The following is a 22,297-nucleotide window of genomic DNA, read 5'->3' on the forward strand; positions in this document are numbered from 1 at the left end:
GGTGGTGGTGGTGATGGTGGTGATGTTGGTGAGGAGGTGGGAGTCACAATGGTGGTGGCGATGATGGTGGTGATGGTAGTGAGGACATGGGAGCAACAATAGTGGCAGTGATGATGATTGAGACATGATGAGGATTTTTGAACTTTCTAGGAAAACAATCATATAATCTCCAATAGCAGTATCTTAATATCTTTTCCAAAAGTATTAGATCATATTATAAGGGCCAAGTTTCCAGAATAATATCAGACATAATTACAGTGGACATCAGAGCTTGGCATCTAAAGGTGACAGGAATAGCTCTAATGTCTCAGCATGAAAACATTTGCTATTAGTCTGAGATACTAATTATCTAGTTAAGGAAGTACTCACCTATACCTAGTTTTTAACTGTTTTTAAAATCTGGAATTGATTTTGAATTTTAGCAGATATTTCCCTGGGAGCAATGTAAGATTTTTCATGTTTTCGCCTTTGGGTATACCAACATGCCAGCTCTGTTTGCCACTTTGTGAGCTCAATGAAGCATGGTATAAAAGATGCTTTGCTAGTTTTTCACTTAATCTATTTCTATAAGCAATTTTGGAGCTAAGCCTTTGAAACAGAATTATATTATCTGTATAGAATAAATGTTTTATCTTTCCCCCTTTTCTCTCTTTTGGAATAGATGTGCATCAGTATCTGTGTGTCAGTATCTCCGTGTCAGTGAGTGTATGTCACTGGGCTTAGGGGAGGTCCAGAAAGTGATTGGGTGTTGGCATTTTCAATACACTTACTTTGTATAAGAAATAGTTTGCCAAATATAGAAAGAGGGGATTTACTCAAGATTTAAATTAAAAATGTTAGTGGTCATTTTTCTAATGTCTTTCTATTTTTTCCCAGGTCATAATAAATCTTCACTGTCTGACTTTAGTCTCCCACTAAAACTGCATTTCCTTTCTACAATTTCAATTTCTCCCTTTGTTTCAAATAAAGTCCTAATGCTATTCATTTGACATATGGAATTTTATAAGTATTTTCTTTAGTATGTGTGATTACATTCCTGATTCTGAACCTTTTTAGAAGAGTATATAGTTTGATATAATCTTGTTATTGACACCTGTGTCTTCTCCCAAAGCCATTAATTATATAGGCATTGCACAATAGAAATGGGTTTAATTTTTTAAACGTGGTGAAATGTTGATGAGAGTAAGGGAAAATTTTTTAAATTTCTTTCACTGGGTATTTATGATGTGCACAACATTCCTGAATATATTGTCTCTCTCCTTTCTCAGACGGGATGTATTGCCCTCTCCATTTCTATTGTTAAAGAAACACTTACAGGGGTTTCTTTAACAGGCACAGCTACCCAGACGACGGGGAGGGACCCTGGAGGAAGACCTCTTTTTTTTTTTTTTTCTTTTCTTTTTTTGAGACAGAGTCTCACTCTGTCACCCAGGCTGGAGTGCAGTGCCGTGATCTTGACTCACTGCAACCTCCACCTCCCAGGTTCAAGCAATTCTCCTGCCTCAGCCTCCCGAGTAGCTGGAACTACAGACGCCCACCACCACGCCTGGCCAATTTTTGTATTTTTAGTAGAGACGAGGTTTCGCCATGTTGGCCAGGCTTGTCTTGATCTCCTGACAGGTGATCCACATACCTTGGCCTCCCAAAGTGCTGAGATTACAGGCGTGAGCCACTGCGCCCAGCCAGAATATCTATATTTAAATGGAACTGCATTTTCATAGTACAGTGAGGAAAAAGTTGCTTTGAAATCTTTATCCTGATAAACCAAATAATATGGAAATTTGCCTATTTTAATTATATGTAACGAAGTTTAGTTACTGCTATAATTGCAAATAAGTATAAATTCCTACCAAAAAAAATGAATCAAATGGGGCACAGAGAATAATTTTTCTGACAGAATTAAAGAACATGCTATAGCCTGCTTGACTTCATACCCAATAGTCATTACTGCAGAGTCACCGAGGGCCTCATCAGCGTCAGCAGGAGCCCCTCGCCTTCTGATGCTCTCACATGCTTCTCTCCTGCAGCCCCATCCTGCCATTGTCCTTGTCTAGCTTCTCTTCAAGGGTCAACTTGTCTACCTTTCCCTATAAGCTTGTTTGTCACAGCCTCTTGTTAGCAATCCCTGTCGTTGCCCAAAAGCACTTTCAGAGGCTGCATAAGACTCTGCATGTTGTAGAAAATTTGCAGTTTCAATCTGTCCTCCCTCTGCAAGGTATTCCAATTGTATTGCGTTCAGCAGGCAGGGAGAAAATGCAGTAAGGACAGTTCCTGAGTGACTGCTTTCTGTCTTGGACTATTTGGTGTCTGCAGGAGGTAATGGGGTGAGCAGTAACGAGGCCTCCTGTATATTCCACCCCTATGAAGCCTGCATGTTTGGTTTATGAACTAAGCTCAAAGGCACCACAGTGGTAAGACTGCACTACATGACACCATGGAAAAGAGGGAGCGCCCAGACCCCCAAATTAAGAAGAGCAGTGTAGAGACTAGAGACCTGGAGAGCAGAGACGGAAACTGTTAGGACCAGATTATAGTGTTAAACCAGGGCTCCCCAGGCCTCTCACATATTGAAATGTACTTGTCCATCTTTCCCCAAGCCAGGAAATGGGAGTCTCAAAGCCACGTTATTCTGCCTTTTTAAATTATCGTCCTGTAATCAAAGTAATGATGGTAGCGTGTCCCACCAGAATGGGAGCCCAGCTGCTCAGGAGTCATGCTTAGGATGGATCCCATCTCTTCTGCCGTTAGAGTTTCAACTGGGTCAGGGTGGATGCAGCCACCTGCCTGCCAGGCCTTCTGCATCTGTGATCCTCACAGCCTCCTCCAGCCACTGAGCCTCATGCCTTCACTTGTCTGTTCCCCCCCGCTTTTCCTTTCTGCAACCTCTGCATGTGGGCCACCAGATTCTCAAGAGTATCCTACCGGTTTCCTTCCTTCCACTCCCTTTGCCGGTGCCTCTCACCCCATCTAGTAGCCTAACCATCACCCCTAGGACTGACCTCTTCCTCCTCACTGCCAGATGGTTGTTCAAAGCACAGAATTTTTCAGAAACCTGCAGTGACACCATGCTGCCAGGCTTCTCTGTAATTAGCGTGGCCCCAGTCCATGCTTCTAGCCTTGGTTCCTTCTGCCCCTCTCTTTGAAATTCTAGAGCCAGCTGTGGGACAATTATCTATGTCAAAAGCCAGATGTGAAAACATTTCAATAACAAGCTAGCTGCTTTGTTCAGTGCTAGAACAACGCCTGTCACAGAGTAGAAACTCAAAAATATTTGCTGAGTGAATGAACAAATGAAGAAATGCATACTAAATAATTAACCACCAATCCAACATTCAGACACATTGTGATTTTAATTATTTAAGAGTAGTTTAGCATATATTGCCTTATAATTTAAGTAAAAATCTCCAAGAAATATGCCAAAGAAGTAGAATGAGAAAAATGTATATTTCTCTTTCACTTCCTACAGATGCACTGGGTCAGGTCTTGAAGGCTGTGCAAGGAACGGGTAAGTGTTCACAGCTCTGTATCACATGGACCTCATCAAGAATGACCACACTGCTGTGGGTGAAGATGATGCTTTCCTGCGTTTCTGACTGTCCTCTGTCCTGATCAAGTTTCTATGGCTCTGGGCCAGCCTTCCCGCAGCCAGGGTTTCTGCAGAGACTGCCCAGCTGGTTCCACGTGGCTCCGTGTGCCAACTTTGTCCTCAGTGGAGGGAAGGTTGGACGCACAGTGCTGGAGCTGCTCCCTGCTCCGCCATTGCTTGATGCATGGCCTGCCTCTGACTTCCTCGGTTCCACTGGTTTTGCTGTGTCCTTCTCTGCCTCTAGCTCCTCTTCTTTTCTGTCCACTTACCCCGTTGGTCCCATCACAAGCCTGTGTATGAGTGGCCTTTTTGTTCGATGACACCCTCCAGCGTAGGGGAGTGTTTCTCCTCGCTTTCTTTCCCAGACACACTGCCCAGCAAAGGCAAAAGGGCTTCCTTCAACATGAGCTCTGGCCAGTTTGCCAGAGCAAAGCCCTGAGAAAAGCAAAGTTGAAAAATCTTGTTCAAACTCACTAGGAAAGAGTGGTGTTACCCTCGACAGCGTCTAGCCGGGGATCAGGGAATTACACACTGAGCACCTGTTTGCCATTCTGGATGTTTCTGAACACGAACCGAACTTCCAGGCCACTCTGCCATCTCTGGTAACGTCTACAAAGTCCCTTCCTCACCACTGCCCTTCCTTCATTTTGGCCTGCTCTTCTGCCCCTGAGTGGACAACCGTAGCTCTCCCTCCTGCCATCAGTGCCACATGATCGAGGAAGAAGGCAGCTTTGCAGAGACTGGGTCCCCTTCCACTCCCGTCTCTTCAGTGAGCTGCTACGACACCCAGCAGAACTTCCCCACTCCACCCTGCAATCTCAGGGATCTTAGTCATGGGGCTTTCCACCACATGTCCACCTTGAAACCAGTCATGGCCATACCTTCTTACATCTGCTCTTTTCCATCTTTTTCTTCTCCTGTTCACCCACCCTCACTCCTGTGGCTCTCTATGGACATGCGCTCCATAGCAAATGATTCTTTATATCTTCCGGTATTCTAGTGAGCTGGCACACGTGGCTTCTGGTTTCCTCTCTCTGGAACTAGACATGACCTCTGTGGGAGGGAGGATTAAATGCACCTTATGGATTGAGGCTGCATGATGACATCACTCATCACAATGATTCTTTCTATGTCTGGATCCTATCCCTTTATAACCCCCTTCAAGCTCGTTCAGAGAGTATTTCACACAATCCGTGTGCTCATCTTGCAAGTCAAGGACCCAGAGGAGTCTCAGCATTGTCAAAAAGTCCCTTCACACAGCCTGACCGGAGGCAGTGCCTGCTCCATGTGTATGGACTACGGCACTTCAATTGCATGGAAATACTCTTGGAATGAACAAAATACCAATCCATGAAAAAGCATTATTGAAGTCTAAGTTATTTTTTAAATTATATTTTGTTAATCAACAAATTGAAAAACACTCATCATATTGAGAGGTCCAGATAAAGCCTCAATTTTAAAAAATGAGGAAATTGGGCCTGGTAGGAGACTAGGGGGAGCTTGAGAAAGTTGGAAACATTGCCCTAGAAGCCTGTTTTTTCTCCTTTTAGAAGCTACACAGTATCTCGCTTTCCCAGATCATTCTACAAGATGTCACTGCGCCGAAACATTCAGGGGCGTGTTGAGTGAGTGCCAAGGCCATGGAATCTGTCAGCAGTCTCACCCTTCCTTGTTCCTCCACTTCATTCCAGGCCTAAGATCCCGTCCATCGCCACTGGGATGGTGGGGGCCCTCCTCTTGCTGCTGGTGGTGGCCCTGGGGATCGGCCTCTTCATGCGAAGGCGCCACATCGTTCGGAAGCGCACACTGCGGAGGCTGCTGCAGGAGAGGGAGGTGAGTACCAGGACTGGGTGCGCTCAGGAGCCCTCGCACCCCAATGGGAACAAGGGCCAGCCCCGGGAACGGACCATTAGCAGTTGTGTATGTTAGACACATAATTGTATTATGATGCAGAAAGAATCTCTGCATGTGCAGTTATACCCAGTTAGTGACATACTGGTACATCCATCCGAGGAAACGGCAATGTTTCTAGACTGCACCCTTCAATGCCCACAAAGCTGTGTGGCATCTGCTTAGGACCTGGTGCCTGTGTGTGCGTAGGAGGGAGGCCGGGAAGTCTAGCTGCTGATCCTCTGCTGGCATTGTGGCAGAGGCAAGAGATTCCTGCTTTGGAAAACACCATTGTCTACACAGTGGCTTTGTCCATGATGGACTCTGCCTCAGCCCAGTCCTGTGCTGGAAGCCATGATCTCTGGCAAGAGCAACCCCCCAGCTCATAAGCATAAAGGCATGTGATAAGCCCCGACAGACACCAAAATGACTGCCACACACAACTTCCCTACTGGAGTTTTTCAATCCAGCTAGTAGGCGTGGAAACAGAAATAGAAATTGTGTTTGTTGAAAGGTAGCTGTTCATTTAAAGAACACCTGTATCAGAGCCTGTGTTTCTACCAACTCTGTCAAGCTCTGTAGAGAAGGCGTACATTTGTCCTTCCAAATGAGCTGGCAAGTGCCTTGTCCTGGCACCCAAGCACATGCCGTGGCTGCTGGTCCCCCTGCTGGGCCATGTCTGGCACTTCTTCCCAGCGTGGTGAGCACTGAGGGGACCCTTGTCTCTGTGTTCTTGTTCCCCCCAGCTTGTGGAGCCTCTTACGCCCAGTGGAGAAGCTCCCAACCAAGCTCTCTTGAGGATCTTGAAGGAAACTGAATTCAAGAAGATCAAAGTGCTGGGCTCCGGTGCGTTCGGAACTGTGTATAAGGTAAGGTCTCTGGGCTGGACCGCAGGGCCCCTCATGGTCTGGTGGGGAGCCCAGAGTCCTCGAAAGCTGTATATATCCATCATCTACTTTATTCTTTGTTTCACTGAATGTTTGGGAAACTCCAGTGTTTTTCCCAAGTTATTGAGAGGAAATCTTTTTCCAAGATTCTCTTTTTCCGAGAACCACAATGACCAGTAGTCTTGTGAGACCACTTCACAGACCAAAGGCATTTTTCTGAAAGACGCCATTGACCTTGCCGTGGGGCGCAGCACAGGGCGGAAGGAGGGCCGCCTCTCACCGCACGGCATCAGAATGCAGCCCAGCTAAAATGGGCTCATCTTCATTTGCTTCTTCTAGATCCTCTTTGCATGAAATCTGATTTCAGTTAGGCCTAGACGCAACATCATTAAATTCTGGATGAAATGATCTGCACGGACTTTATAACAGGCTTTATAAGCTTGAGATTCTTTTATCTAAATAATCGGTGTGATTCGTGGAGCCTAACAGCTGCAGCATCATAGCCCCCAGCAATATCAGCCTTGGATGCGGCTCCACAGCCCCAGTGTCCCTCACCTTTGGGGTGCATTGCTGGTAAAATCCACCCAGCTCACTGGGCAGCTTGTGGCACTGTCTCACAATTGCCAGTTAACATCTTCCCCCTCTCTCTGTCATAGGGACTCTGGATCCCAGAAGGTGAGAAAGTTAAAATTCCTGTCGCTATCAAGGAATTAAGAGAAGCAACATCTCCAAAAGCCAACAAGGAAATCCTTGATGTGAGTTTCTGCTTTGCTGTGTAGGGGTCCATGACTCTGGACCTCAGGGCCCACCTTTTCTCATGTCTGGCAGCTGCTCTGCTGTAGACCCTGCTCATCTCCACATCCTAAATGTTCACTTTCCATGTCTTTCCCTTTCTAGCTATAGTGGGTATAACTCCCTCCCCTTAGAGACAACACTGGCCTCTCCCATGCTGGTATCCACCCCAAAAGGCTGGAAACAGGCAATCACTGGCATCTGCCCAGCACTAGTTTCTTGATGCATGATGAGTGAGTGCTCTTGGTGAGCCCGGAGCATGGGTGTTGTTTGCAGTATTTTTTGGATGAAGAAATGGAGGCATAAAAAAATTGACTGACCATTATATGGCTGGGATAGGGTTTAAACCCCTTGTTATTTCTGACTCTGAAACTTGCATTCAATTCACGACACCAAGTTATCTCATCTTTGAAATGGCTTTTTTAAAGGTGCCTAGAATATGATGGCGTGCAGTCTATAAGCTGTTGCCCACCTGCTGAACTTTCTCTCAAAATAATTCACATTTTTCTCCAGTGTCTGTTCATTGTTACTTTGTGGAATAAGTTCTTGGAAAATTCCACAAGATTATTGTTATCTTCTTACTACCAATTCTATTGAACTTTCTCCACCTTCTCTGGGCCTTCCCCCAGCCAGTGGTGGGAAGACATTGGCTGGGGTCTGACAGAGCCTCTTCTACACTGGCTTGGGTTTGCTGTGCGTTCATGGAAACCTTTACTCTTGTCCCAACACACAGCAAGTGAAAGAGGAGGTCAAGGGGCTCAGGCAGCGGACTAGGGAAGCAGAATCAAGGAAAAGGAAAAATGGCTGTCCTTATTACCTCAAAACCCTAGAGAATTTAGTTGATCTTACAGCCAAGAAGGACAAAAGCCAGAGAGTGATATCCCCCACCTCATGTCTAACGCACAGAATACATAGCAAGCTGAGAGAACACGGGCCTTCATAAAATTGTCTTAAGACACTATTTTTTAATTGGAGAAAATCTACAGTTTAATTTTCTCTCAGCAGCTTTTCTTCCTTTTATTATAGTAGGGGAAATGCCATGTTGATATACTTCTAAATGAAAGATGATGAATTGATATAGTACAATAAAAAAAATCTGTAAAAATTGATGATATACTTATCAAGAAAAATTAGCTTTCATTTTAATGGTTTACAAATTGAGTCAAGTCCTAGTAACAAAATGTTAAGTCTATTAATATAACCACAAGAAATACAGAAAGACGGGCAATCTGTGAAGCCTTTCACTTACAATCTCTAGTCCCTCACCTGTGCTGTGTAGGAAAATCTTTGTGCAGAAGTTGCTTCCTTAATTCATTTTTTATTCATTCAACACATCCTAATAAATTATATAAAATCATGTTGAAATGTGAATTTCAGTGGTATTTATAATGCAGTATGAGGAGAGTTTGGATGTATTCTAAGACAATAGCTGTGCTTTGGGAAGGAAGCAGTGTTCACTGAAAAGTGCCCCCCAGGACCTTTTAGTTGGAGGAGATATGCTTCTGTGGAGTTGGAAATAGAGTAGAAAATAGATAAGGTCAAGGCTTAAAAGTTAAGTGCACCCAACATCTGAAGCGTCCATGGGCCTGGTGTGGTGGCTTTCGCCTGTAATCCCAGCACTTTGGGAGGCTGAGGCAGGAGGATCCCTTGAGCTTAGGAGTTTGAGACCAGCCTGGGCAACATACTGAGACCCAGTCTCTACAAAAAAATAAAAAATTAGCTGGGTATGGTGGCTCATGCCTGTAGTCCCAGCTACTCAGCAGATGGGAAGATGGCTTGAGCCCGGGAGATCTAGGCTGCAGTGAGCTAAAATCTTGCCACTGCACTCCAGCCTGGGTGACAAAGCAAGACCCTGCTCAAAAAAATAATTAGATACAGATATTAATATAGATACCTATATATATCTGAATATAGATATGTATATATATGTACTCTGTATATAGATATATAGATATATAAATATATCATATATTATATATTTAGAGAGATATATATCTAAATAAATAAAAGAAAGGCTCAGTTTGGCCTCCCGCTCATCCTGTGTCCTCATCGCCTCTTCCCCCTCCATCATCTTATTCCTTGCCCCATGTTTCTTCACTGCGGCCATGTCCCCCCTCCTCTCCAATGGTGGATGTCATGTCTGCTGCAGTCAGAGGGCGACAAGACTGGAGTGTTCCCTGAAGCCTGTGCTTTGTCCTGCAGCTCAGGCTGCCCGGGCCTCGCCAGGAATCCTGGCAGGCAGGGCACCGTGCTGGGATGGAGAGGGGGAAGCTGGAGGAGGCACTTTCTGGTAAAGAAAGCAAAAACCAGCAGTGCCCAGGCCAATTTCAACAGGGAGTTAAATAGCACCTTAATCGTGTGGCAGGACAGCTCATGGGGCCACGTGTGCTCTTAGAAAGACTCGCATGCATGCATGCACGGCAGCAATGACTCCATACTCACGTTCCCCTGCAGACACCAGGCTCCGCGGCTGGCACACACACTGCAGCCCAGTTCCACGTTGCTAGCGGTGGCTTAGTGAATGAGTAAAGTTCTTAAAATGCAGGGGACACCTGCCCTTCATTCATAAGGCTGGACACACACCTCTCCTTAAGGAGTTCAAAAGCTAGTAGAACCCCAATTCTTACGTTAGAGCCGTTCACAGATGAGGGAGACAAGCCAGAAGGAAGGAACCAAAAGTCATGTCAGCAGTTAGGACAAAATAACAGGCTTTCAAGGTCACAAAGCCTCAGGGACACTCCTGCGGTGGGACTGGGCCAGGAGCCATGGGGGGTCCAAATGTGCACTCTGCCTGCCAGCCTGCGGGCGCTGGGGCTCCGCGGAGATTGTTGTGGAATACCAAGCATGCTTGCTGTAGGTCACGGTGCACATTTACCACTTCCAAGACAAACAACCGAGAACAAAGCTCGCTTTAGCTTCTGCGTACACCGAACGGGACACACGACTGAACAGCGTTCCCATTGTGCCTGCTGGGTGGGGAGGAAGTGATGGCCCAGTGGGTCTATCAGATGTTAGTAGGATGGGGCCTGGCAGGGCTCCAGGCTCTGTGTGGCCAACACCCACGCCCCCCGCTCTGCTCCCCATTCCCAGCCCCAGGTCAGCCCTGCGAGGCCCTGCAGCAGATGGGCTGCTCAAACTGCTCTGGTTTGCAGATTTTTCTTCCCTCTCAAATGAATACAATATGTTTTCAAATCTCAACCAGATCTTGAGAAAATAGGAAGAGCCAGAGGGTTTCTTTGGTGTTATGGTTGTACAGCTTCCCAGACTCGGGGGAGAGATGTGATTTGTGCTTTCTGGCAATCCCATGGCCTATTAATTTTTCCATAGGCTTTCCAGTTTAAATTTAGAGTAGGCAATGGAAAGGGAATGCAAAACAGATTTCTAGGTGTGCTGTGTGTGTGTGTGTCTCACGTCTAAAGTCCGTTAACTGGAGCACCCAACAGGCCCCACAGGCTGCCCTCACACACAGGACCTGAGGAGCCTCCGAACCATTGGGGTGAGCAGCGGGCCATGGAGGGAGCCAGGGTCAGGAGACCTGGCTGTGGGCCCAGACCTGACCCTGTGCAGGGTGGCCTCAGGTGGGCCGTTCACCTCGTCAGCCTCAGCCTACCCTCTGACTATGGTGACCTCAGACAAAATACACTTCCTGACCCTGTCCCATTCTGACTTTTTATAAACAAGCACTTCTCCGAGTTGAAAGGATATTTTCAATATCTACTGAGTCCACAGATATTAAACATCTCTCTTCTTTAAAATTGTGACATTATGTTTAGAATACGAAAGGAAAATAACACACACTCTCCTTGAAAAGAGAGAGCCTAAACACTCTACAGAAAATATTTAAAGCTGTAGTTTTTGTTTGTTTGTCTTGAATGAAAGTGGCCTGGACTTTGACTTGCTTTGAGTCTTTGACCTTGTGTGACTTCAGTACAGTTCAACCCTGACAGTTTTGAAGTAGGTATGTGCCTAGATCTGCCCTAGTCCCTGCTGGGATGTCGAAGAAGCAAAGGTCCAGGCCCTCAGAGCACTTGCCACATACTTGCCAACAGATACAGGGGCGGAGACTTGAGGCAATATAAGAGCAAGTGTGTGCCAGGCAACCCGACACTGCAGAGCGCCAGCTAGACCCTAGGCGTGTGTTAGGAGCTGACCAAGCCGGTCTTTCCCCAAAGAGCTTGGTGGGAAGGGCACTTTTTAAATCACACAAACATTTAAGGACAGATTATGATGAGTGCCCCAAAGCAGTGGCTCTTCAGCTTCATCAAGCTTCAGAATCCAGACAGTTTGTTCATAGGGAAGGCTGGGCCTGTCTCCTGCATTTCACCCTCTTGCCCTGGGGTGGGGCCCAAGAATGTGTGGCTCTAAAAGGTTCACAGGCAATGCCTAAGCTGCTTTCTGAAGGAAAAACTGCAAGATACCAGGAGAGTTTCATTTAGATTGAAGAGTCAAGGAAAGCTCCTCTGAGAAAGAGTCTGCTAAGGAAGGAGGAGGTGGAAGGTTCTGGGGACAGAGGTCCTCCCGTGGGTAAGGGTGGAGGGAAGGTCTCCTGGGGAGAAAGTGGGCAGCAGGACCAGAGGCTGGAGGGAGGAGGGCAGGCAGTCTTGGGGCTTCCCAAGAACAGGGAGGGCCAGGGCAGGGTTTAGGGCAAGGAAAGTGTGTGAGCATATTTGTATTTTAGTAAATATTTACAGTTTGCCCTCCATGTGTGCAGTTTCATATCCATGGATTCAGTCAACTACGATCAAAAACATTGGGGAAAAAATTGCAACAGTACTGAACATATACGGACTTTTTTTCTTGTCATTATTCCCTAAACAATACAGCATAACAGTTATTCACATAGCATTTGCATTGTATTAGGTACTATAGGTAATCAGGAGATGCTGTAAAGTAGATGGGAGGATGTCTTTAGGTTACACGCAAATGCTGTGCCATTTTATGTCAGGGGCTCGAGCATCCTCACATTTTGATATCTGAGGGAGGTCCTGGAACCAATTCCCCAGACACTGAGGATTGACTGTCTGTATCCCCTCTCCCCACCTTGCCTTTGTCTCCTGTCTCCTATCTCCACCCTGCCTCCCGCCAGCCTGTTGCACCTGACCTGCCCAGGCACCCTGGAGCAGCACCCTATCTCAGACCCTGGCCCGGTGTGTTCACTTCTGCAGAGAAACTAACTTGCCCAAGTCCACACTCAAACACAGGCATTGCTGAGATGTGAAAAGCAGCTCTGGATGCATTCTGCTTCAGTCCATGTGTTCTTTTCCACATCTGAATAAAAGGTCACCACCATTTGTATTTTAAAGGAAAAGATAATTTATGGGTGGAAATTGGAGATTCCCTTATTCTCAGACAGAAAAGAGGGCCCCATTGTGTGCATGACTGCAAATAAATTTAGCTTCCTCAGCCCAAGAATAGCAGAAGGGTTAAAATAAAGTCTGTATTTATGGCTCTGTCAAAGGAAGGCCCCTGCCTTGGCAGCCAGCCGGAATTAGCGGGCAGCAGATGCCTGACTCCGTGCATCATGGATTTCCCATAGGAAGTCTGGGGGCACAGCACAGAGAGACCACTTCTCTTTAGAAATGGGTCCCGGGCAGCCGGGCAGCCTTTAGTCACAATATATTGAATGCTCTGTCCATTTCAAAGCCTGGGACTGGTCCATTGAAAGAGCTTGTCCAGCTACTCTTTGTAGAGGTGCTGCGGGCAGGATCCCCAGACCAAATGCCCACCCATTTCCCAGAGCACAGTCATGGCCAAACCTGGCCTGTGGGGAAGGGAGGCCTTTTTCCCCGCTGGCTCAGTGCTCCCTGGATGCCTTCTCCATTGCCTCTCCTCTGCAGCACCCGCAGCCAGTGTCCCTGATGTGCAGGGTCAGTCATTACCCAGGGTGTTCTGGACCCCACACACAGAGTCCCACAGGCCCTCATGATATTTTAAACCACAGCATCCTTAACCTTGAGGCAGAGGTCTTCATAACAAAGACAGTATCAGTTCCCAAACTCAGAGGTCAGGTGACTCCGGTTCCTCCTTTATCCAATATGCTCCTGATGGCCACTGTTGCCTTGGCGTCTCTGTCATGGGGAATCCCCGGATGCACCCAGGAGGGGCATCCTCCCACTGCATCTGTCACTTCACAGCCCTGCATAAACGTCCTTGCGCTAGGTCTTTTGCAGGCACAACTTTTCCTCCATGAGTACATATTTCAAAACTCAAGATCACATTCATGCGTTTTCACCTGGAAGGGGTCCATGTGCCCCTCCTTCTGGCCACCATGGGAAGCCCCACTGACACGCCTCTCCCTCCCTCCAGGAAGCCTACGTGATGGCCAGCGTGGACAACCCCCATGTGTGCCGCCTGCTGGGCATCTGCCTCACCTCCACCGTGCAGCTCATCACGCAGCTCATGCCCTTCGGCTGCCTCCTGGACTACGTTCGGGAACACAAGGACAATATCGGCTCCCAGTACCTGCTCAACTGGTGTGTGCAGATTGCAAAGGTAATCGGGGAGGGGAGATAAGGAGCCGGGATCCTCACATGTGGTCTGCGCTCCTGGGATAGCGAGAGTTTGCCATGGGGATGTGTGTGTGCATGCATGCAGCACACACACATTCCTTTATTTTGGATCCAATCAAGTTGATCTTCTTGTGCACGAATCAGTGCCTGTCCCCTCTGCATGTGGAAACTCTCATCAATCAGCTACCTTTGAAGAATTTTCTCTTTATTGAGTGCTCAGTCTGGTCTGATGTCTGTGTTCTTATTTCTCTGGGGAATTCTTTGTGAATACTGTGGTGATTTGTAGTGGAGAAGGAGTATTGCTTCCCCCAGTCAGGACTTGATGACAAGGTAAGCAAGCCAGGCCGAGGCCAGGAGGACCCAGGTGATGGTGATGGAGTGGAGCAGGTGCCTCGCAGGAGGCCCAGTGAGCAGGTGCAAGGAGCCAACAGAGGGCACAGCTGCTGCTGCTGTGTGGCTGGGGCTTTGGCTAAGTGTCCCCCTTTCCACAGGCTCGCTCCAGAGCCAGGGCGGGGCTGAGAGAGCAGAGTGGTCAGGTAGCCCCGCCTGGGTGCCGGAGGCAGGCACAGAGCAACAAGCCAGGTATTTCACAGCTTGTGTGGACCCAGAAAGACTTCTGCTTTTGCCCCAAACCCCTCTCATCTCCATCCCAGTCTTGTATCAGTTATTTGCACCCAACTTGCTAAGTCCTATTTTTTTCTGACAGTGGGTATATATTTCGTCCCATTGACTTTAAAGAATTTGCAGGCAGGCCCTGTCTCTGAGAATACGCTGTTGCCCCTCCTCTCCCTCCGACAGCAGGGCAGGGAGTCCAGGGATGTGCCAGGGACCAGAGGGAGGGAGCAGACGCCCACCCGGCCTGGGCAGGTCCTCCTTATTGCTTGCATTCCCCTGGTTAGCTGTGGCAGTCAGTACTGCCAAGTCACTCGTGAGGTGTTTGCCCAGCTCCAGGCAGATGTAAAAGGTGACCTACAAGAAGACAAACAAAAACATCTGGAGTGCTCTTATGCCAGCAGCTGCCCTTGACACCACCAGGCAGGCTCTTGCTGGGAGCCATGGTGCTTGGGTCCACTCCCTCCCATCACGGAGCTCCTGGGCCGCGTTGCAGAAGCAGGGACCACCTCCCAGGATAACCAGACAGCAGCACACCCTGAACAGCCCCTTTCACTCCAGCACCATCAGGCATTGATTTCTCAGCTGCAGCCACAGGCGGCCCCCAGCAGCCCAGGAAGTGGGGAACGCTCACGCTTCTCTGACCACAAAAATCACTGAATGTTTTTGCCATTCTCATGGTCATAACTTTGGCCACAGAGTAGAACACTCCCATGACCGTTGTTAGACAGTGGTCCTGGGAGAGGATCTTGTGTGCCTCTTTTTATTGGGAGATGCTTGTTATTTCTGTGTGTGGCTGCATTTGTTTCCCAAGACTGCCACAACAAATCATCACCAACTTGGTAGCTCAACATAGCACAGATTTATTCCCTTCTGGCTCTGGAGGCCAGGCATCTAAAGGCCATGCTCCTGCAAGCGTTCTGGGAAGGATCCTTCCTGCCTTTCTGCTTCTGGTGGCCCCAGTATCCCTGGGCTGGGGCTGCACCTCCCCACGTCAACCTCCGTCTTCATATGGCCTCTTCCTGTGTCTCTGCAACCACAGGCCCCTCTCCTTTCTCTTAATAAAGATACCAGTCATTGAGCTCGAAAATTGCTAAGAGAGTCTATTGTAAATCTTCTTCGCACAAAAAGAAGATAGATATGTGAAGTGATAGATATATTAGTTTGATTTGATCACTCCACGATGTGTATAGATGTCAAAACAAACATTGCACTCCATAAATGTATATACTAAAAAAGATCCCAGTCATTGCATTTAGGACCCACCCTAAATCCAGGATGATTTCATTTCAAGATTTTTAGATTTGCAAAACCCCATTTCCAAATAAGATCACATTCTACAGTTCTGGGTAGACGTGAAATGTGGGGACACTGTGCAACCTACTGTCTTGGGGAGAGGGTGGTCAGCCTGGGGCAGGTGTTGCTGTGTGTGGAGCTAGGTCCACTCATGCCCTGACCTGGAACCCAGACCTGCTTCCCCAGCTCTCCTCCTGGTTATCTGAAGCAGGGAATGGAGAGCACTGCCCTCCTTGCCCAGCAGTCTCTATTACCTGGTTTTACTTTCCTCTTAGCACATATTGCCCCAGAAAATCTGGTTGGTTTATGGCTTACTTGAGTTTGTGTCTACCTGTCCCAACCAGGAGGTGAACCCTGGCTGTCCCCCGAACCCAGCCCTGCATATGGGAGCTGCCCCTCCCCTGCTTATCAGAGGGGGCCAACAGTCCCCAGCTGTTCTTAATCGTCTCCCAGTAACCCCCAGGTCCACAAAGGTGACTCCTCACATGGTGGAGAGGTGGCCAGGCCATCCATGTGTAATGCGTACGTGACCGTTTTCCTTAAGGGGCACGTAGTCTTGGCAGGTTTCGCCCAATACAGGACGGGCTCAGGACTCCAGTGGACTGTGGATTCAGATCTGGATTCTGGCACATTTGCCGTGTGAGCGTGGGCATGTTGCTGGCCTCTCTGCGCCTGGTCTCCCGGCTGTGGAGTGTGTTCTGCACCTTGTCTTTCTGGGAAGTAGGGAGGGCAGTGAGCCCCTTGGCGTCGCCCACCATGGGCCCAGCACACGCCTGATCCCCACTGAGTGTTCCTTTCCTCCTTTGATCCCCTTTGGCTGACCTAGGTTGGAGCAGCCACTAAAATATACCCAGAAACGTCCTCCTAATCTACATCTGCGCCAACCCTCATTCCCTAGCTCAGCATGACCGTCACGCGCCCGCCATTGCTCCTGAGCTCCGCTGCTCATGAGCTGCTCTCTGGCCCTCCTTCTCACGCTCACACTCCAGTCGGCCTGGCCTAGATAAGTGGAGGTTTATTTGACCCAAAAAATTAGCCTTCTACAAACGAATAGAATAGTGCCATTACAGAGAACTCACTTAGTGCGGGTCCCATTTAAGCAGATGTTACTGAAAGCCTGAGTTTAAGTTTCCAGGGCCTGAAAGTTTTCCATGATAGTTTTCTACATAATGTTACCTACAATTTCAACCTGTTATTTAAAGCCATTCTTGTGTTTGTTGTACTTTGATTAGCTTTATTTTGATTTGAAGTCCTTTTACATTATGGGTAGTTAACACTTTGGCTCTGTTATATTTGCTTTTTAGTTCACAAAAGAAATCTCATTCCTCTGTATTTGAATAGCTGCAATGATGGAACAGCTGTCCCCAGAGGGAAATTAAAACAATGATTCCCCAAATTGTAAAGACAGAAATTTGCTCTTGGGTTACTTACAATGTATCTGAGTATTAAAAATTTTTCTTTTTAAATGTTTGAAGTAAAACTACCCAGAAACACTTAGTGGCTGACTAGGAACTAAACTCCTGGTATCCTCAAAGTGGGATTTATTGGCTTATAAATGTCCTGTGTTGATTGACAAAGGCACAAACTATCTTGGGAAGTTTTCTTCTAAATATTGATGGGAGAGCTGGCCACTGTTATGCAGGTTTCTTTGTCCTGACTAAACTGCTAAAGAGATTACATAAAATGATATCAACTAGACAAAAGAAAGAATAAAAAAAAACAGAGATGTCCTGGGAGGAATCTGGATGAGACCAGTAGACCATGAGAGAGACATCCCTTGCCCTCTACAGGGAAAATGGGTTTTGTTCTCCACATGCAAAACCATCTCAGGAGCTTGTGAAGACACCACCTGCTTACCAGCCAGAAAGAGCAGGTGCCTCCTAAATTCCCCACGCAGGAGATCACGGTGGCTTTCACGCACTAGGAGTAAGTTAGACTTAAGAAAACCTGTCTACTCTTCCTGGGATTTACAAGCCAGCTAGTAAATCCCAGAATAAATCACACAGCACAATCATCCAAAGATCCCGTCATCCGTGCCGTTTGGAAAGCCCTGCTCCTGCACCGCCCTCTCCCCGTGGAGCCTCCCGTGCCCAGGACTGCAGAGTCCTGCCATTCAGACTGCAACTCGTCTCACATTCTTCCAAACTATTTGGACAACAGAGCTTTCTCATCACCTAATACAGATTATAGTCTCACAGAATTCAGTGTTCAGGCAGACAATGATGTGGTTCTGCCAGACAGGTGATTGTAGTACAGCAAACAATAACAGTTTACAGTGCTGAGGCAGTTTACCAGGCCTGGGGAACTATGCACGGTAGCGGCAGGGCAAGGCTCTCAGAATGAAACTGGCTTACAAGTGGCACTCTCTGACCACAAATCTATAAGCACCAAACTATACTTAGTTCCATCTATGTGGTAAAATTTAATGCAGATAAGCATCAAAGAAAACTTCAAAGCTTCCTTTTTTCAAGTACGTGGGCTACTTAATTTGGTCCAAGTTCATTTTAAAAAGCCCTAGGCGCTTTCACGGCTCCCCTGCTGACAAGAGGCCCCAGTGCCCGTGAGCTGCTAATGGGAAGGAGAGGAAGAAGAGCTGAGTGGGCCTGGCTATCCCGTCCACACCGGGAGACAGGGAAGGAGACTCCACGCTGGTGGCGCCAGCACATTCCAGGCCACTGGGGCCTATTCCTAGGCACCAGGTCACGAAAACCACGCTGACAGATCGTGCTGTGTGTGTGTCATAGTGCACAAGCAGGACGGTGAGAGAGTGAAAGTGACACTGGGTGGAGCGCTGAGGAAGGGCCACAGTGCGTTGGTGGAGATAGGCTGTCATGGAGAAGAGACCCTGGCTTGCTCTACGTAGCTTCCAATGCAGCTTCAAGGCAGGTCCCAGAGGGCTCCAGCCTTCATTGTCCAGGTCTACTCCCTCCCCTCATGGATTTCCCATCCTCAGATGAGGATTTGGCAGAGCCTACCCCTGCTGACTAACTGTGGCCCTAGGGTGATGACTCAGCCCTGCGTCTCCTGCTCCCATCTGCACTGGGCCAGAGAGGATGACTTACCCAGCACATTCACATCACACAGCTTTGTGGGTTCCTAGGTCCAAGGACCAGAGATTTCAGTTATGTGAGTTATTTTTTTTATTTGTTCTTGCATGTTCCACAAAGGGTTGTAGCTAAACTTAACCTAATGATCACTTTAGTATGTCACTAAGAAGCCAAAGCTCACAGTGCTGTTGAAACACATTCATCATCTTTAGACATTTTGACTATTTATTTCTTAAGCACCTGCTAGTGTTAAGCATCACATGAAATATATATAGAAGTAAGACAGGCCGGGCGCGGTGGCTCAAGCCTGTAATCCCAGCACTTTGGGAGGCCGAGACAGGCGGATCATGAAGTCAGGAGATCGAGACCATCCTGGCTAACACGGTGAAACCCCGTCTCTACTAAAAAATACAAAAACCTAGCCGGGCGTGGTGGCGGGCGCCTGTAGTCCCAGCTACTCAGGAGGCTGAGGCAGGAGAATGGCCAGAACCCGGGAGGCGGAGCTTGCAGTGAGCTGAGATCCGGCCACTGCACTCCAGCCCGGGTGACAGAGCAAGACTCCGTCTCAAAAAAAAAAAAGAAGTAAGACAAAATTTCTTATCTCCCCAAGTTTGCCAACAAATACAGAGCAGGAAGGGAAGCAGATCAGAGCAGGAGACGCAGCTGTCGTGAAGCCACAGTGCAAGGCGCAGGGAGGGTGAGCTCCGAGGCCGAATGGACTGGGTCTGTCAGCCAAGCCCCCTGGCTCTGGAAAGACAGCAGTGAACAAGCCAGATGGCCCCTCACTCTCCAGAGCCCTGAGTCCTGCAGACCAAACAGCGTGATAGGTCGTTTCCCTGTCCTGGAGGCCTCTGTAGGTGAGAGTTGGCTGTGAATAGGGCATGAAGGCACTCAAGGGTGGGGAAATGACTCTGACTGGGAGATGCTGAGGACAGGTCGGAGGAAGCCACCAGGTAAGGGACACTGGGGAGGGAGGGGTGGACCTCTCAAGGCCAAGCACATGGAGCCTCATAACAAAGGCAAGATGGTGGCCAAATTCAAGGTTGCTGCAAAAGGGATGGAGAAGAGAAGATAGATTTCGCATTTAGAGGAATGGTGACAATCACGAGCACCTCCACGGGACTCTCCATGGGTGCTGTCTAAGCAAGTACTGTCTACATATGGGAAACAAAGGCATGCAGCGTTCATGTCACTTGCCAAGATCTCAGGATTTGATCCAAGTGACCCAGTTCCATGGCTCAGGCTCTCAGCCTGCACGGATGCCCCAGCTCAGAGCACAACTCTCAGGATAGGGGTCCCAGCAGCACCCCCTCCCTGAACAGCAAGGGTGCCCGTGCTACACCACTTCTGTCTGGGAATAGGACATTCTGACACTTTCCTGCCTCTTCCGAGGTCCAGCACTTACTCTGTGCCCGCCTGGGAAGGTGACAAGATGGCCCGAGGAACAGACTCTTCCATTTTAGGGGAGCTCAAGGCCACAGATGCTCTGAAATCTGGAGTCCAGAGGCAGGAGCGGAGGCTTCTCCTGGTGGCCACTCTGTTTAAACACGTCATCAGATCTGTAGCTTCAGAGTCCCCCGAACCCCATCTCTTACCTCTACCAGCTGCGGGTGGGTCTCTGGGCTGGGGCTGCCCTCCCCACCTGCACCTCAAGGGCTGAAAGGTTGAGGGGAGAACACCATCATTTATACAGGAGGATTCTGGAAGATGAGGCCCCAGAAAGCCCTGCGGGGCCTCTCACCTTCTCCCTAGCTATGGTCAGGAGTGTCTGGCCTTGCCTGCCTCAGGACCAGCCCAAAGTGGAGGTGAGGGGTGAGCCCCAACCCCCAGGGGAAGGGTGATGGTGATCTTGGTCTCAGCATGGTTCTGGTAGAGGTGGGTTAATTTGAAGATGATGAACCTTAAGCCTCTTTCTGATCTTGCTTTAAATAAATACTTCTGAACAACAGCAACAACAAAATAGTGGTGATAGGAAAACCCTCTACTCCACAAGAACCCTGCGGCCTTCTCGTCCTCGCATCCTCCACTTCCTTCCTCACTAAGTCACTGCTCCATGAGCTCTTCCACAGGAGATTTACAAAACAGAGTACAAACAATCCAGTTCCCGCCTCTCATTCTGAACTCCTCCCAAGACTTGTGGGGTGCGGCAGCCCCTGGGAACATCCAGCCCTTCAAGGTCAAACACAGCCCCCGCCCCTCGCTCTGGGGAACCCTGCCAGAAAAAGCCCCGACAGCCATGTGCAGCAGAGCCTTCCTTTTTGTGAGTGGAAGTTCCAGGCTGACTTTTCAAATCCCCTTTTAACCTCAGTGCTGTATTTCAAAATTCATTCCAGCTTTCCTGTAGTAATTAACAAAAATAAATACTTTAATTTCAATTAAAGTGAGGGTCTCGGAGAAGAAGCAGGAACTGAGTTTCCTGAGGGGCCCCGCTGAGGCTTTGCTGTTATTGCTTCCTGCGGCCTCTGCTCTGACCCTGGGAGCTCACAGGTCGTATCGTGGCTCTTATCTTTGGGGACCGGTTAAAGCATAACTGCACCAGGCACAGAGTTGTCCTTTCAAATGTGCCAGCAGTTGGAACAGAGACCCATGCGTCAAGTCTCATCTAAGTTCACATGAGATTCTCTCCTTGTCCCAAAGCTGCCTCTGATTTAAAACCCTCCAGCTCATTACCTGAATTCCAGAATATGTCCTATGCTCTCTCTGCCCTGTCCCACGCCTTTGCTGAAGACCTGTGTTCTGAGGAAACAGACACTGTGTGGAAATGCCTCAGTTACTTTAAAGCCCTGGCCTGAGGAGCGGGGAAGGGCTGGGCCAGAGGTCAGCTGGATTTGTTAGACTGACAGAGTGATGCAGACCTCCCCAGAGGCACGGGACCAAGGTGTGTGCTCATGCTGTCTCATGCTCTCACACATAATATGTGTGTGTGTGTGTGTATATGTGTGTGTGTGTGTATATATATAAAACCCCAAGCAGCCTCTGACTTAGCAGGCACGTTTCCCAACAGGGGAATTAAAGCCATAGTCCCAGTAGTGGTCTTCAGGACTCAGGGGATTTGGTCTGTGCAACTACATGCTTTAGCCTCTGGACCCCAGGTCGTCTAACGAGGTGGTTGTGTGGGGACTGGGATGGAAAAGGCGTCTGCACAGACGTGTGTGAAATGACTGGCACATCACCAGTGCTCAGCACCATCAGCTGCTATCACCGATCATTCAATCAATCATTCATTCATTCATTCATTCATTCAGTTGTTCATTCTTCAGCAGGCTGTTTTAAAAATGTGCCCAGTATACCAAAATCTCCGCTAAGCATTTAAAGAGGCAGAATAGAAGTTAGCAATGGTGGTGAAATGAAGCTGGGAATGTGCTCTGAAGGCCTCCTTGTGGGCTTAATGAACATGTAGAAACCACACATTTTAAATAGAGAGGGAGAAAAGGAGAGGCTCCCGGTCCCCTGCACAGGGACTTGTGTGTGGCTCTTTACTGTAGGCCTGTGCCACTCCTGCTCAGTAGCTACCGCAGAGAACACCTTCAACAAATGTGAAGAATGAACAAAAGAGATACAGGGTAGAAGGAAAGGAGAAAACAAGGGTGAGGGTAAGAAATCAAGGGATAGAGAAGAGAGAAGGGGAGACAGCCTGGGAGTTCACACAGCCAAGAAGGTAGACACTCTGTCAAACCA

General features: G+C 48.2%; 1 protein-coding gene and 1 long non-coding RNA gene across 6 annotated transcripts in view; one reads left to right on the plus strand and one right to left on the minus strand.

The window, feature by feature from the left end:
• Positions 1 to 22,297, plus strand: part of EGFR (epidermal growth factor receptor) — a 192,024-nt gene that overhangs the window by 149,345 nt on the left and 20,382 nt on the right. For 4 of the 5 annotated variants that reach the window (XM_023232039.3, XM_023232040.1, XM_023232042.2 and 1 more), the window contains 5 exons: positions 3,467 to 3,505; positions 5,278 to 5,419; positions 6,223 to 6,345; positions 7,020 to 7,118; positions 13,462 to 13,647. In XM_023232039.3, coding sequence (XP_023087807.1) covers positions 3,467 to 3,505; positions 5,278 to 5,419; positions 6,223 to 6,345; positions 7,020 to 7,118; positions 13,462 to 13,647 — 589 coding nt within the window. Of the gene's footprint in view, positions 1 to 876; positions 990 to 3,466; positions 3,506 to 5,277; positions 5,420 to 6,222; positions 6,346 to 7,019; positions 7,119 to 13,461; positions 13,648 to 22,297 lie in introns of those variants that run through there. The other variant, XM_023232043.2, reaches the window with a different exon arrangement.
• On the minus strand, positions 11,918 to 21,383 carry LOC111555711. Its single transcript, XR_002735619.1, has 2 exons — positions 21,290 to 21,383; positions 11,918 to 14,633 (listed from the first exon to the last, which is right to left on the minus strand). It is a non-coding gene; the product is annotated as an uncharacterized LOC111555711 (long non-coding RNA).

The sequence above is a fragment of the Piliocolobus tephrosceles genome, chromosome 8 (genome assembly GCF_002776525.5).
Source record: "Piliocolobus tephrosceles isolate RC106 chromosome 8, ASM277652v3, whole genome shotgun sequence".
NCBI classification, from domain to species: domain Eukaryota; kingdom Metazoa; phylum Chordata; class Mammalia; order Primates; family Cercopithecidae; genus Piliocolobus; species Piliocolobus tephrosceles.